This window comes from Prionailurus viverrinus, chromosome C2, assembly GCF_022837055.1.
Source record: "Prionailurus viverrinus isolate Anna chromosome C2, UM_Priviv_1.0, whole genome shotgun sequence".
NCBI classification, from domain to species: Eukaryota; Metazoa; Chordata; class Mammalia; order Carnivora; family Felidae; genus Prionailurus; species Prionailurus viverrinus.
In genome coordinates this window covers 45287394-45302510 of record NC_062569.1, presented here as the reverse complement: position 1 = coordinate 45302510, position 15117 = coordinate 45287394, and the positions used below count along the sequence as shown (strand labels likewise).

The 15117-nt window shown below is 43.7% G+C and overlaps 1 protein-coding gene across 2 annotated transcripts in view; it reads left to right on the top strand.

Moving 5' to 3' along the window:
- The first annotated feature begins 1093 nt into the window (after positions 1-1093).
- The window catches only part of ERICH6 (glutamate rich 6), a 30155-nt gene continuing 16131 nt past the window's right edge, over positions 1094-15117 (top strand). Inside the window, exons 1-8 of one of the 2 annotated variants that reach the window (XM_047876597.1) lie at positions 1094-1572; positions 2640-2697; positions 7391-7482; positions 10481-10543; positions 10797-10852; positions 10946-11062; positions 13649-13762; positions 14713-14870. In XM_047876597.1, the coding sequence (XP_047732553.1) occupies positions 1158-1572; positions 2640-2697; positions 7391-7482; positions 10481-10543; positions 10797-10852; positions 10946-11062; positions 13649-13762; positions 14713-14870 (1073 nt within the window). In that variant the 5' untranslated portion in view covers positions 1094-1157. The remainder of the gene's footprint in view (positions 1573-2639; positions 2698-7390; positions 7483-10480; positions 10544-10796; positions 10853-10945; positions 11063-13648; positions 13763-14712; positions 14871-15117) is intronic. The other variant, XM_047876598.1, reaches the window with a different exon arrangement.

The window sequence follows — 15117 nt, the reverse complement described above, 5'->3', positions numbered from 1 at the left end:
ACACCTTGCTGTAATAGGGGATAACTTATTTTACCACCTGTGTGTTCCTGGTGGTCTTTGGCTGAAATGCACTGACAGTGGTAGGCTGTCATTTCACATTCACGGATACCCACAAGCAAGTTAGGATACCCACAAGCTAGTCCCAATTTACACAGAGGGAAAGTGAAGCTGAAAGACGTCAGGTGATTTAAGAGCTCATACAAGGAGACTTCCAGGCCTCATACTGTTCACTTAACCTAAGAATCAGTCCAGGCCCTTTTTACAACACCCACATATCTTCAGCCACAGAAAATCTTTGCTTTCTTTACGTTAGAGGTGAAGTCAAACAGCAGCAACACAATCCCTCCCGCCAGGAACATTTCTCAGTCTTGAAAGGCCTTTGAAAGGAAGCTGAACTCTGCACTGAACATGTACATTCCAGCCTGGGTGGTAAGTAAACAGATGTCCATTATACCTTATACCGTGTTCCTTTTTGTGTGTGTACAAACATTTTAACGAAAATACAGTGAACTGGAAACAAAGACCCAGAAAGACACAGGTGTTACCTAGGTAGCCAGATGTCTCAGGCCTTGCAACAAGCACGACTGGGTCTAGAGGGAGACACCCATCTCAGGCACAGAATTTAAACGGCATCAAAAATCTCATTAATCAAGATAAGTAATGAAGGCAATGTCTTAAAAAATCAAATCAGCAAACTCCCACCCGTGCCTGGTCTTATTATAAAGTTTTATCGTTAAGTTTGAATAAGCATGTGTCTACTGGAAAACCAAAGTCCAGCGTCAGCAATACCAACTGGCCTAACAGCGTCCATCTCTGGTAGCCTCTACCCCTACCCCAAAGAAACAACGCTCCAAAGGAGGGAGGAGGAAAGGGAGATCAGTTCGCCACATGCTGTGAGGGGTCTCCGTGACCCCGGAAAGGAGGTGAGAAAGAAGCTTGCAGAGGTCCTGGCTCCTTAGCCGCTCTCTGCCCCGACGCCCCTGTCCCCACCCTTCGGGTTCTGTGCTGCCTCTTTAAATTCCGGAGGCTTGGCGGCGCGCCGCTGGCCGTTGCCCCGGGAGACGGGAGACGCGCGCACCGTAGGGAGCTCGACACCTGACTGGGACTGGCGGCAGCACCTGCCACTGCGCTAGCGGCGACCCTGCTTCCCCCCAGCCATGGCCAACCCGCACCCGCGTCGCGGCTCCAGAAAGCCGGAGAAGGAGGAGGTCCCGGAGGAAGAAGAGGAGGAGGAGGAGGAGGAGGAGGGGGAGGAGGAGGAGGAGGAGGAGGAGGAGGAAGAGGAGTTGGTGGAGGAGAAGGAGGGAGAAGCAGTGGAGGGGAAGACAGGGGACGCGGAGGAGAAGACGCTGGAGGTCCAAGGGACGTTCAGCGAAGAGTACTTCTGGAAGATGATGGACATCGATGACAGCAGTGACGAAAACTCAAAGGCCTTCCTTCCCCGATTAACCAGCATCACCAGCCCCAGCCTGAGCCCGACCCCCACGCTCAGCGGGACGCTGTGGAGCGAGACACCGATCTTGAGCTCACACTTGAGCTCACAGGAGACTGGGAGCGTCTCCTCCCAGAAAAGTACATCCGCTGCCCGCCCCTTCCTCTACGGCTTCCCTGGCCCTCGGACCGCTGGTCCCGCCACTCCAGAGCCTTGGTCTACCTGAGTGTCTGGTTTCTAAACACATGCACCACCCCCCACACAACCCAGTCTATCTTGGTCCCTTTATTCAAAGGCACTGAAATCGTGGCTGAGCGTTCTGTTGGCTCACGATTTAGGACATCGGTGTAACGCTTGGTGAGACTGGAAACTTGGGTAGTGCTTCACCGAGTGCATTTGCAATACGTCTATGTGCATTCAGGTCATGATGCTGTTCCCTCCCTCCGTCTCTCTCTCCCCACCCCCTCCCCTCTGTCTAGGCCTCTCTCGCACCTCCCTCTCCCTGCGTCTCCCCCTCTGTTCCTGTCTCCCCTTCCCAGTACCTATTTCTCTCTTTCTCGGAAACACACACAGGAACATGCCGCTCCTGGAAGAGCGGTCCCTTCAGGGTGTTGTGCTACCAAGACAGTCCCGTAAAAAAAAAAAAAAAAAAAAAATTGTGTTTAGGTTCCTATGCTAAAACCACTTCAGTCACTTCCTTAAAAAGAAAGACAGCACTTATTTTGAGTGTTGACATTTCCATCAGGACCATCTTTGTTGAGTAGAAGAAGGTGGGAGGGGGTGTCCCTGGCATTATAGGATGTTTACCAGCATCCCTGGCCTCTAGCCCTGGCTGTGCCGTGAGCCCCCACTCTGATCCGGGACAATCAAAAATGTCTTCAGGGGCGCCTGGGCACCTCAGTCGGTTAAGTGTCTGAATTTGGCTCAGGTCATGACCTTAGGTCATGATCTGAATTCGACTCAGTTCAGTTCAAGCCCCACATAGGGCTCTTTGCTATCAGCGCAGAACCCACTTCCAATCTTCTGTCCCCCCCCCCCCCCCCGTCCCCGCTCACACTCGCTCTCTCGAAAATAAATAACCATTAAAAAGATAAGAAAAAAAAATGTCTTCAGAGTTGCCAAATGTCTCCTGGGGGGCAGAAGTTGTCCTTTTGAGAACCACTGATTTAGAAGGAATGGCTAAATTTGTCAACGTTTCATTCAACAGGTTTTCCTAAGATATTCCAGACATTTAGGAAAGACATGTCTGAAGTGGATTTAGATAGGTAAGAAAATGTTTTGTTTTCATATACTTTTTTGAAGCTGATGATGTTTACTTTTACCTCGTGGATAAATATGTCTGGAAGTAGAGTAAAAATAATCCAGGGCACTTACAACCAATTTATTTAAAAAGGATTTTTAAAAGTCTATTACTGTTAGACACTTTGGGGATAGAGACACAGTCCCTGCCCATCTGCAGCTTATTATCTACCTACAGAGAAGGCATGCCCACTTGATATAACATGAAATAATAACACTATACAATAGCAAGTGCTCTGAACGTTTAGGACATAGGTCTCTATTGGCAAAATGAGGCCGTGATTAGACACACCTCCTGTGAAGGAAAGTGGAAATTATGGTCTTATTTTTTTCCTCTCTCTTTTTCTTGTTGTTATGGCTATTAGCCGCCAAGCACAGGAAGACACCAGAGAAATACCTTTTGGAACATCTTTATAAATCTTTATAAAGCTGAGTCCACGATCTTGAATTACTGTTCACTTAAGCTTTGCTTTTACAAGCAACTTTTAAAGTCCTAAGCATAAACAGGATTGTTCTGTCCCGCTCTGATGTTTTTATTTATCCTTTTAATTCAACTTAAAAAATAATATATGTACATGGTTCAAATATTAAAGTATACAAAGGTGTAAAATAAAAAAAAAAATTCCATGCCCTTCTTCACCCCCACACTCCCACCCACCAGGGTTAACATATTGTTAACAGCTTATTTTGTTTCTAATTTTATGTTTATTTATTTTAAAGATTTCATTTTTAAGTAATCTCTACACCCAACATGGGGCTCGAACTCACAACCCCAAGATCAAGAGTTGCGTGCTCTACGGATTGAGCCAATGCCCTTCTACTTCTATCTTTCCTCTCACCCTTTCTTCTCCCAGTTAACAGCAAATTATATATTTTATAAATATATGAATAATGTATATTCATATAAAGTCATATTACTTTGCCAAGTTTTATTGTATTTGTATTATGTTTTATAATCATAATTAACTCAATACAGGTTAATTCTGAAAATTGAAAAACAATCAACAATACTCACAATTTCATGCTAAGAAGCCAATAATGTGATTGGATTCTGCACAAAACCCCAGATTCCTATGTCCATAAAACTTGACTCCTAAAAGGAGAACTTTTCAACTCTCAGTTTTTTCAAAGTTTATTTTTATTTTTGGGACAGAGAGAGACAGAGCATGAACGGGGGAGGGGCAGAGAGAGAGGGAGACACAGAATCGGAAACAGGCTCCAGGCTCCGAGCCATCAGCCCAGAGCCTGACGCGGGGCTCGAACTCACGGACCGCGAGATCGTGACCTGGCTGAAGTCGGACGCTTAACCGACTGCGCCACCCAGGCGCCCCCAACTCTCAGTTTTTAATTGTCTTCAGCTTTCCTGATTGGGGTTAAATGGCCACGCTTTCCTGATTCCCATATTGCTTTCTTTCTTTTATTCCTTTTCTCTTTGCTGGAGAAACTCCACAGGTAATTATTTCATGTAGATCTCATGGGTAGTCAGATTCCTGAGTTCTTGCCTGTCTGGAGATTTCTTCATTTTTACCATCATACTTAATTAATAACATAACCTGGCATCAAAGAATACATTTAAAACCATTTTCCTCAGAGCTCTGACGACATTGCTTTTTTGCCCTCTAGTATCCGGTATTGCCGATCAGTCTGATTCTGAAACACTTCTGATGTTTATTTCCTCCCCTTCATGTGTCTTCTTTAGAACTCCTACTAGATGGCTATTGGCCCTCTTGGATATCAAGATTTTTTTGTATTTATGGTAACATGCAGCCCTTGTACAAAAGTTTTTATTTTCGTATTCATATTTGTAATTTCCAAGAACCCGTTCTCATTCTCTGATCCTTTCTGTTCAAATAGTTATTTTTAAATCTCTTTTAAGGGTACTTTTATACTAAGGTTTTTTTTTTGTTGTTCTTTGAAGTTCTTTTTTCGGGATTAATTCTGTTTATCTTGGTCTTTCTCTTTTATGCTATTGATTGCCCTTAAGTAACTGGCAATCCTTCATTATCAATTTGTATTTATAAATGAATGGCCAGTAGGTAACCAGAATGGAGTCCTTCTGTAGCTGAGTAGCTCTTAACAGGGTGTATCTGGAAGGTTGACTGTGTCCTATGTGGGTGGATGGGGGATGTCAGAGGTGGCAGCTTGTGGAGCGTTGGTAGGAGGCAGGCAACCTGCATACCCCACTATTACTGGAGTTTGGATAAGGACACTTCACTGTGTGGTTGGAGTTCTTCACGCATTTCACTTCTGGGCGGGATGTCCCCTCCTCCTTTCTCATCCAGGCCTATTGGGCAGCTTCTGTGTAACCTCATACTATGCTCTGCTTCTCTTTCACACCTACAACCTCCTGAGATAGGCTGCCCACTCTTTGTAGGAAGCAGCTTGGGGGGCTTTATCTAGAAATAAAAAGAACAGCTGCCTGGCCAGCTGCTCTGAGGTGACTCCCTGAACTCCTCTGATTGCAGTCTCCAGTCCCCTCCTCTCTGCATTTGGTTGAGTCTGAGCTAGGGACTTCCCAGAAGAATTTTACTTACTTCTTTCTCTTGCTTTGAGCTGCGGTGTTCTCCACCCTGGTTTTCCATCAAACTAAAGCCATTTATTTTCATTCTTTTGGGACTTCAATATTAATTGTCTACCAATGACACCTTTCTTATTTTCCAGGGCTATTTATTTGTTTATTTGTTTGTGTTTGTTATTTCAGTAAGATCTGGGAAAGGAAGGGAAGGAGAATTGGGTGCTCAACTGCCATCTTGACCTGGACTTCCTATTAATATGGGAGCCTCTCTTTACTTGATCAATTTCTTAATTTCTCCTCATAAATCTTCCTAAGATGCTTCTTTTATATTTCAAAGCATTCTCTGGTGAATTTGGTGAGATTGTGTTTTGAAGGAAATCTATCCTTAAATGTCATAAAAATACAATCAATATTGGCTCACCTTCTATGTTTTATTGCCCTATTACTATTCTGGTTGAAAATGGGGCCAACTATACATGGCAGGTAAATACGGAGAAACACAGGTTTTGAAGCCAAACAGGCCCAGGCCCCATTTGCCTCTGGCACAATACCGTTTTTCAGGGGTTCCCTAGAGTCTCAGTTTCCTTGCCTGTAGAGGAGGGAAGATCGATACATGCCTTGATTAGTCTTTGTTAATATCAATGAAATCATGTGAAGAAAGCAACTACTACGAATGTACCACTACACAGTCAGTTCTCAGGAAATGTTCATTGTGTTAGCCTCCGTCATCTCGTCATCTGCCATCCTTCCGCAGAATTTCAGAAACAATCTTTGGTGTCGGTTTAAGGAAGGCAGAGAGACCTAGAGGAGCCATGTAGGTTTGATTTTGTTAACCACTGAACTGGAAAAAAGGCCAAACGTTCAGTGTTGTCTAGGGATCGCTCCTTAATATTCTTTTTTACCCTCGGTCCCTGTAGCTTGTTTGGGAAGTTAGACAAACAGGACTCCCCCAGAGACTTGCACAGGTGGCTTTGGCTGAGTCGTTCTTCGCTTATTACAAGACAGAGTCATTTTGGAACTAAAGCACCCCGCCGATGCAATGTGCCAAGGAACAAAGCACCAAAAAAGGAAGGTGGAGAAAGAACTAAGAAAGGTGAAAAAGTGACAACCCTAAAATTGATTCAATCATTTGAAAAAATGTGATAATTTTAGAAGATCCAGCAAATCATCACAATTTGCTAATCGTTCAAAATAATTGAAATTCAAAGAGGCAAAGGAACTTGAAGCACTGGTTATTATTTACTTGTTACCAGTAACAGTCATTGTAACTAGTAAAAATCAATACATTTCTGCCTTCCTATCATGTCAATGACAACTCAAGTAACTGAACTACTTGCAGAAAGAATAAATAATACAAATTGTTTGATTACAGCGCATTTCACTTCAACTCTTAAAAAAAAAAAAGTTTGGGTTATTTTTAGGCTACTTAATTGGGTCGCCTGGCTGGTTTAGTCCGAGGCACATAGGGCTCTTGAACTCGAGGTTGTGAGCTCGAGCCCCATTTTGGGTGTAGGGATTACTTAAATAAATAAAACTTTAAAATACATAAAAATAAAATGAATAATATGTCTCATTTAAATTCAAGTAAATGTTGTGGTTTTTTTTTAAATTTTTTTTTCAACGTTTATTTATTTTTGGGACAGAGAGAGACAGAGCATGAACGGGGGAGGGGCAGAAAGAGAGGGAGACACAGAATCGGAAACAGGCTCCAGGCTCTGAGCCATCAGCCCAGAGCCTGACGCGGGGCTCGAACTCACGGACCGCAAGATCGTTACCTGGCTGAAGTCGGACGCTTAACCGACTGTGCCACCCAGGCACCCCTCAAGTAAATGTTTAAACACACACACCATCACCACCACCATCAACACACATGCACGGACATAGTGGTCGTAATTTACTCCCTGGAGGGAAAAATATGGTATCGGGAGACTCCGGGACTTAGAAAGGAGTACTTTCCTTATAATGCAAACACACTGTGCCTGACTTTACTGAGAGGCAAGAATGGAGGAAAATATTTCAAAGAAAATAGAAAGCCGGATCTTCTACCTACGTGTGTTACTTGATGGTTAAATGTGCTATATTTGGAAGAATGGCTAACAATTATGTAGGCACACTCACAATTAAGATTTTTGTCTCAACTTCAGGACTATGTATCACAGTTTGTATCCAGGAATTCCAACGTCAGTACAAACAGAAGAAAGCTGGCTTCAAAAATTTTCTGGCAAAAGGCAGCCAAGTGAGTAGTTTGATTTCTTAGCTTTTGCTCAGAGATGGGATTGCACATCGGAAAGAGCATGGCTGCAGGCACTGGGGGAGAGCCAGGTTTGAATCCCAGCCCAACACAAACTGACACGGAGATGAGGGCCTCATGGAGTCCCAGGTTCTTCCCCTGTCAGTAATAATAGTAATACTTTGTCACAGAATTTTTATGAAAAGCAAAATGAGATTAAATATCGAAACCCTTCAGCATTTCGTCTGTAATAAATGCTAATGTTTATGTTCTCATAAAAAAAAATCTGCCATTCTATGTTGATGTGTATCTTCATTTTTTATCAAAGCGGTAACATGCACGCTGTAGTCTAAATGTCAACCATCAAGAGGTAGATAATACAAAAATTAAAATTTTAATTTATCCCAGTATAAGGATTTATGAATAGACTTTCCTGGTAAGTTTTGTATTTGTTTTATGTCACTTATTCATCAGATGTTTACTGAGCACCTGTCATATGCCAAGCACCCATCATAGTCCAAACCCTGTTCTAGGGAAATGGCAATGAAAACAAAAACAAAAACAAAAAAATGAAAACGCCGGTCCTCGTGATCTGGCATGAAAGTGTGGAGGGTGGAGGTGATGGTGAGAAAGATCATAAAAAATAAGGAAAATAAGGAAATATATATAATATACAATTAGGTGATAATATATGTATTATATATACATTATATATATTACATATAATACATTAAGTGCTAAGGAGGAAAAGCAGAGGAAAGGATGGAAAATGTTGGGTGGGAGGGGTAAGTTTACACAGGGTGTTCAGGGAAATCTTTACTGAGAAGCTAAAATATTTGAGCAAAGACCTCAAGGACATGAGACAGTGAGCCAGGATGATCTTAGGGAAAGATTATTCCAGGCACACGGACTAGCAGGTGCCTCCGCCTAGAACAAGGAGGCAGTTGGTGTGGTTGCGGTAAAGTCATCAGGAGGAGAACTGACGGGGGATGAGTTCAAAGGACTAACTGAAGACCAAATCTTTTTCAATGGGAATGAAGTAGAAAGATCCCTGAGGATTTGCACAGAAGAGTGACAAAATCGAACATAAAAAGGGACCAAGTATTAGGAAGATGCTAATAATTCCCAAATTAATCTACACAGCGTAATTCTGATGGGATGTTTCAATGGAATTTGACAAGTTGATTTGTCGCCCTTGCTTCGCAGTGTTAAAAGACAAACTGAGGTATTTTCAGATTGCTAAATTTGAGCAAACATGAATGGAATGGAGCGATGCCAAACTGGAAATAGGTGGGAGGGCTTCCCAGACAACAGTAAGGAGATTTTTACAGAGAAGACACCAGAGCAAAACGAGGAAATTTTTTGATTGGCTATGGCTTAAGGGGTTGTATTACTTGGGAAAGCCTGGTTGGCTGTTTGTGGTTGGCTGTTCCTAACCTTGAGGCATTTACAGAAATTGACTCTGGCTCAGGTTTCAGTTTGCTTTCTCCTAGGCTACACACGAAGGCATTAGGGCCACCTCATCTGATGGCCGCTTGATTACTTTAACAGCAGGAACCTAGTGTACCTCTCCATTTCTTTCAGACCTTCTTTTATAGTCTCCCCCCCCCCCCATATAGGACTCGTGCAGCTCTTACTATAGTCTTGTATTGATGTAACAATTGGAAACTTTTTTCCTGTTATATTTACTAATTGATTATTGTCAACAAGAAGGAAATTATTGATTTCTATATATTAATCTTGTATCGGACCCCCTTGCTGAAATTTCTTATTCTAATAGTTTCTAAGTTCAAAGTCTAGGAAACAATTATATTTCCTGTAACGGCAACTTTATCTCCTCTCTAATTCTTTTACTTAGCAGTGTATCATGGATATCTTTCCATGTCAGGAAAGATTGATCTAATTCAATGAAACAACTGCATAATATTCCCTTATATACAGTTATTATGGCTTATGTAATAAAACGGATTGCTAGGTATTTCAGAGTTGGTGTGGTTTGATGTTTTGAGCTCGCCCCTATAACAAATAATGCCTTAATAAACATCTGTGTGCGTTAATTTTTTCATACCTATACTGGCATTTCTGTTGGACAACATGCCTCAAACATATTCAAAATTTTTTCAAGTACTCCACATAGGAAAGCACATCACTTTCTGAAGCCCACCTCTTTCTCCAGTAGCAGTCCTTGCCGCCCATGGCTCTGGGAGGAAATGGGCCAGCTCCCCCGCCCTTTACCCCTGCCCCCACTGTAGGTTGATCTCACTGGTTTTCATCATTCCAATTCTATCAGCTTAACTCTCCTAGACGGTTGTTCCAAGTTGCTGATGTCCGCCTTCCCCATTTCTAATACTGCCCTGGAATCTGTGGAGGGAATAATCCTCCTGGTTGAGTTAACGGTCTTGAATTAGAACCTCTAGCACCCTTCTACCTGAAAAATCTTTTACAAAGTAACAGGTAGAAGGTAGACAACATAGTATTTTTAAAAACCAGAAAATGGAACACCTCGGTGGTTCAGTCAGTTAAGCATCCGACTCTCGATTTCGGCTCACGTCATGATCTCACAGTTCGTGCTATCCAGCCCCGCATCAGGCTCTGTGCTGCCAGTGTGGAGGCTGCTTGGGATTCTTTCTCTCTTGCCCTCTGCCCCTCCCCAACTTGTACTCGCACACACACACTCTCTCCCTCAAAATAAATAAATAAGCTGGGGAAAAAAAGCAGAAAACATAAGAGTCTGCACCAATGTTTATAGTCAAGTGAAGTATGCATCTCTATAGTATGCTAGGACTAGAAAGGAACAGGGAAACCTTTTTCGATGTGATAGATCAGTGGTGCCTTCCCTCTGTTCCTTATTGTTGATAAAATGTTGTTTGGAAAGAGCAAAAAAGTAAAAGGTCAAACAAACACAAATAAGGGTACTTACTTTTCCAAAAGGCATATTTTCTTTTGTATTAAACTTCTTTTCTACTTTGTCAGGATTGGTGACAAGTGTATGCTCGTTTTACAGGGAAGAAAGCACCCTCTGTAATTAAGGAACCTGAACATGAAAATCTGGCTTCTAAGTTAAGAGGTAAATAGAGTCCTTCCCTCTGCTGGCAAAGGCAAACCAGCCTTAACTCAGACAGTGCACACCCCCTCTAGAAAAGCCCTCCCCTAAGAATATGCTCAAGAAGGTGGTGAAAAGGTTTCAGGGCATTTAAACTGTGTGTGTGTGTGTGTGTGTGTGTGTGTGTGTTTGACACGGGGTAGTGGGCTAGGAGAAAATGGAACACACTGTACTAAGGTTTTAAACTTGCTTTCTAAATTGATGCTTTTCTCTGCAGAAAAATGGGTAATTAATCCAGAAGAGCGAAAACTGAATGTTTTATGTGAGTTGGAGGTAAGAAATGGTTATCAGTCCAATAGTACACAGGGTTCGTTGTAAATACCACTTATTCAAACGTCGATTCTCTCTCTCTTTTTAAAAATGTAGTTTAAAGAAGACTTCATAACACTGTTTGAGCCAGCTCTGAAAACACTGCCTAGCATTGGGCCACCATCCATTCTGAAATTCAGACAAGAGAGTTCCAATATAGGCATTAACTTCAAGGTGATTTTAATTCATATTATTTTTAAATTTGAAAATGTTTTTTATTAACAAATGATGTCATAAGCCACATGATGATTTGCACAGAAGACAGTGAACATGCTTTTTAAAAAATACACGAAGGGGGCGCCTGGGTGGCGCAGTCGGTTAAGCATCCGACTTCAGCCAGGTCACGATCTCGCGGTCCGGGAGTTCGAGCCCCGCGTCGGGCTCTGGGCTGATGGCTCAGAGCCTGGAGCCTGTTTCCGATTCTGTGTCTCCCTCTCTCTCTGCCCCTCCCCCGTTCATGCTCTGTCTCTCTCTGTCCCAAAAATAAATAAACGTTGAAAAAAAAAATTAAAAAAAAAAAATACACGAAGAGCTCATTTATTTGGAGTAGCACTTAGGGTGGCTGTGTTTGTTTCCGGGGGCTGCTGTATCCAAATACCGCAAACTGGGTGGCTTAGAACCGTAGCAACTTGTTGTCTCGTCATTCTGACGGCTAGAGGTTCAAAATCAGTATGTCAGCGAGTCCAGCCTGTAGGGGAGCATCCCTCCTTGCCTCTTCCTAGTTCCGGTGTGCCCATCAACCCTTGGCTTTCCTTGGCTTGTGGCTTCTCCATTCCGATCTCTGCGTCAGTTGTCCTGGCGTTCTCTGCATCTGTTTCCAAATGTCCCGCTTCTCCAGGCACACCACTTAAATTAGATTATGTAAATTATGTAGATTATGTAAATTAGTTACAACTTCAACCTATCTTTTCAGGGGACAAAATTCAACACACCAGAGCAGTGGGGGACCGAATGGTGGTATGATTATTTGCAAACTCGGGTGACCTGGCCATGTGGAGAGAACAGCATGCTCCCCAGATTGGCACCCCCTTATTTCTTCTGGGGTCTGCTAAAGGTGCAGGCTTATCCACTGGAAATAAGAGCCATCAATTGTGTGAGGCTGCGCCCCACAGATGTGTACGCAGGGTCGATGGGAACGCCGTGTGGACACAATAACGTGCTGCTCATTGCCGCTTTGTGCAGCACATTAAACTATGCAAGTCTCACAAGGAGTTGCACACTAAATGTCATGTAGTATCAGTCAACATTTGCTCTTTATATCTGTCCATGTTTCTAAACTTCATGGCCACCCTATAGACTCTTCAGGCTGAAATTCTTTTATTCAAACCTAGCTCCTTTCTCTTTCTGAACCACAGAAGTTTGTAGTCAAGGAAGTGTCTCGAGTTTTCTTCTGCTGACACCCGGAGATGGTCCGAAACATGAGGAAAGCCTTGTAGCCTTTCTTCCAGGGAGTTGTGCCTGCATTGGCACCAAGGCAGGGCTGGCTTCTCCTGGATCTTGGGCAGATCCTTCAGGTCCGCCTAGATGGGGCTTTGACACTAGTGTAGTTCAGGGGCGGCAGTAGCTGGCTCGCCAGCTCTCCTCTCCAGCTACACACTCTCCAGGAGCAGATTCCAGCCCCCCTCATGGTCTTTGGAAGAATCTCCACCTTGCTTCCCCCACAGGTGAAGGGGTGAAGGGACCATGGGCTGAGGAGCTCCTTAGCAAGACCCTCATATGGAAGGGTTGTGGATGGCCTGGAATCGCCACACTCTTTTTCTGCCTGCTCCGTCACTTAGGTGACAAACTACATGTGTCACCGCCATCTCTCTATGGTGGGGCTTTACTCTCCAAGGGTTCTGCTGTCAGCGATGTGCAGTACTTGCCATTGGGTAGTTTCGGTAACCTCAAGATACGGGCCATCACTCTGGTGGTGAATGCCTGGTTGCACAGGCCCCCTCGCCACCCTTTGGCCCCACAGTGGCCATTTTGCTAGTCCCAGAGAATGGCAAATTACAGCTGGCTTGGTAGTGTTTGTGACCTGCGACTCATACATGATGTGGGTTTTTCCTGGAGGCCTGTGCTAAGGCTGCTTGCTTGCCCAAGAACCCCTGCAGTCACAGTCGTGACCCCAGATCATAAACATGGCCATAGTGCACCAACCCTTGAGCCCCTAACTCCCCTGTGTCCTGTTGCTTCTCCGGGTCCCCCCCACCCCTTCTGAATTACCTTCACAGCACAGTCAGGAGAATCCAGAGCCCCAAGCTGGGGCTAACGCGTTATCCTCTGTCTCTTGCCTCTAGTTACACGCCATAGCGCCCCTCCCCCATGAGGAACTCGGCTGTCAATAGTAAAGTCATTTCTGCAACTTTCTTCTCGAGATGAGGAGACATCCTAAGGATCCACAAGCTCCTGATGGGCTCAGCTGTGCTCTGGTGAACAGTGCCAGACAGAGGCCCTCAATACACCGGCTCAGCCTCTTCAGTCCTCACCAGCCCTTGAGTAGAAATAATGTCTCATTACTGGAATACACAGATCTTGCTAGCTTGGTGCCTTCTGGTAGAGGATCTTAGCCCCCTGAAAGTTCCCCACCAGCTAGTTCAGGGGGCCCCCAGGGATTCCGGCAGGAGTTCTCAGGCAGGTTGGCACACAGCCCACCAGCCCTGCTCTCCTTCTGGACTTTTGCTGGCCCTGCCCAGAGTCCCAGCAGCATCTACTGCTCCCAGGGGCTCTGGGCCCTCTGGTGGGCACTCATTTATTCTTGTTTTCCTCTCTCTGAAGGAAGAAGAGGAGGAGATATCGCCCACGTGTGAATTTTGTGGAGGCGATCTAAAATCATTTCTTTCCAATATGGATGTTTACTATGACGATGATAGCTCTAAACCAATAGAAGATGTGAGTTCTAATGCAGGTTCACTGAGGGAATGGTGTTATTTTTAAACACACGAAGTGTTTCCTCCCCCACACGGCAAGTCTTAAAAGAGTTACATGTTAGCTGTTGGGGAAATGCAAATCATAATCACAATGGGATACCATTCCATACCCACTAGGATGGCTACAATTAAAAAGACAGATAATAACAAGTGTTGGCAAGGATGCAGAGAAACTGGTACTCTCATATACTGGAAAGGGGGAATGTAATACAGTGTAGCCACTTTGAGAAACTGTCTGGCAATTCCCCCAAAAGTTAGAGACATAGTTACCTATAGCCCAGCAGTTACACTTCTAGATATATACTCAAGAGAACTGACAACATATACCTACACAAAAACTTAACACACAATGTTCATAGCAGCATGAGTCTTAACAGCCAAAAGTGAAAACAACCCAAACATCCATCAACTGATGAATGGGTAAGTAAATGTGATGTATCCATACAATGGAATATTATTTAACCATAAAAAGAAATGAAGGGCTGATACATGCTACAACATAGAAGAACCCTGAAAACATTATGCTAAGCAAAAGAAGCCAATCACAAAGTACCACAATTGTATGATTCCACATATATGAGCTGAACAGAACAGGTAAATGTGTGCAGACAGAATTTAGCTTAGTGGTTTCCAGAGGCTGAGGGGAGAGATGGGGAGGGTTAACGGATAAGAGTTCGTGTTCTAAAAGTTGGCCGCAGTGACGGTTTTGCACAACTCTGTGAATACACTAAAAGCCATTGACTAGTACATTTGAAATGGATGAACTGTACGGTATGTGAACTCTATCTCAATCAAGCTGTTACTAGGAAAAAGCTACCATAGATTGTTATCCAAATTTCATTAGCCATTTTGCCCCCTGTAATTATCTTCCTCTAGGACTAATGAGATGAACATGACCTCTTTGTTTTCCAGGTCTCCTGTTGTAGTTATTTTCAAAATCTGATTGACTACATCTATGAGGAAAAACAAAAAATTCAAAGCTCTAAAGCTGAATTAATCTGTATTGACCCTCATGCAGCCCATGGCAGTGAACTTGATAGACTCAAAGCAAAGGAAAAAGCCCTGCGGAGGTAACATTGAGCCTTTGATATTGAGACTCAGGCCCGCTTAAGCTTTTTGTAAATGAACCTTGTTTTTTCAAAATATTTAATTTTGAAGATGTGTTCTCAGTAATGAAATAAAAATTGGCCAAAGCAAACCTATAAAAATTCCTGGTGGGGGGCGCCTGGGTGACTCGGTTGAGCAATCGACTCTTGATTTCAGCTGAAGCCAGGATCCTAGAGTCATGGGATCGAGCCCCAAGCTGGGCTCCAAGCT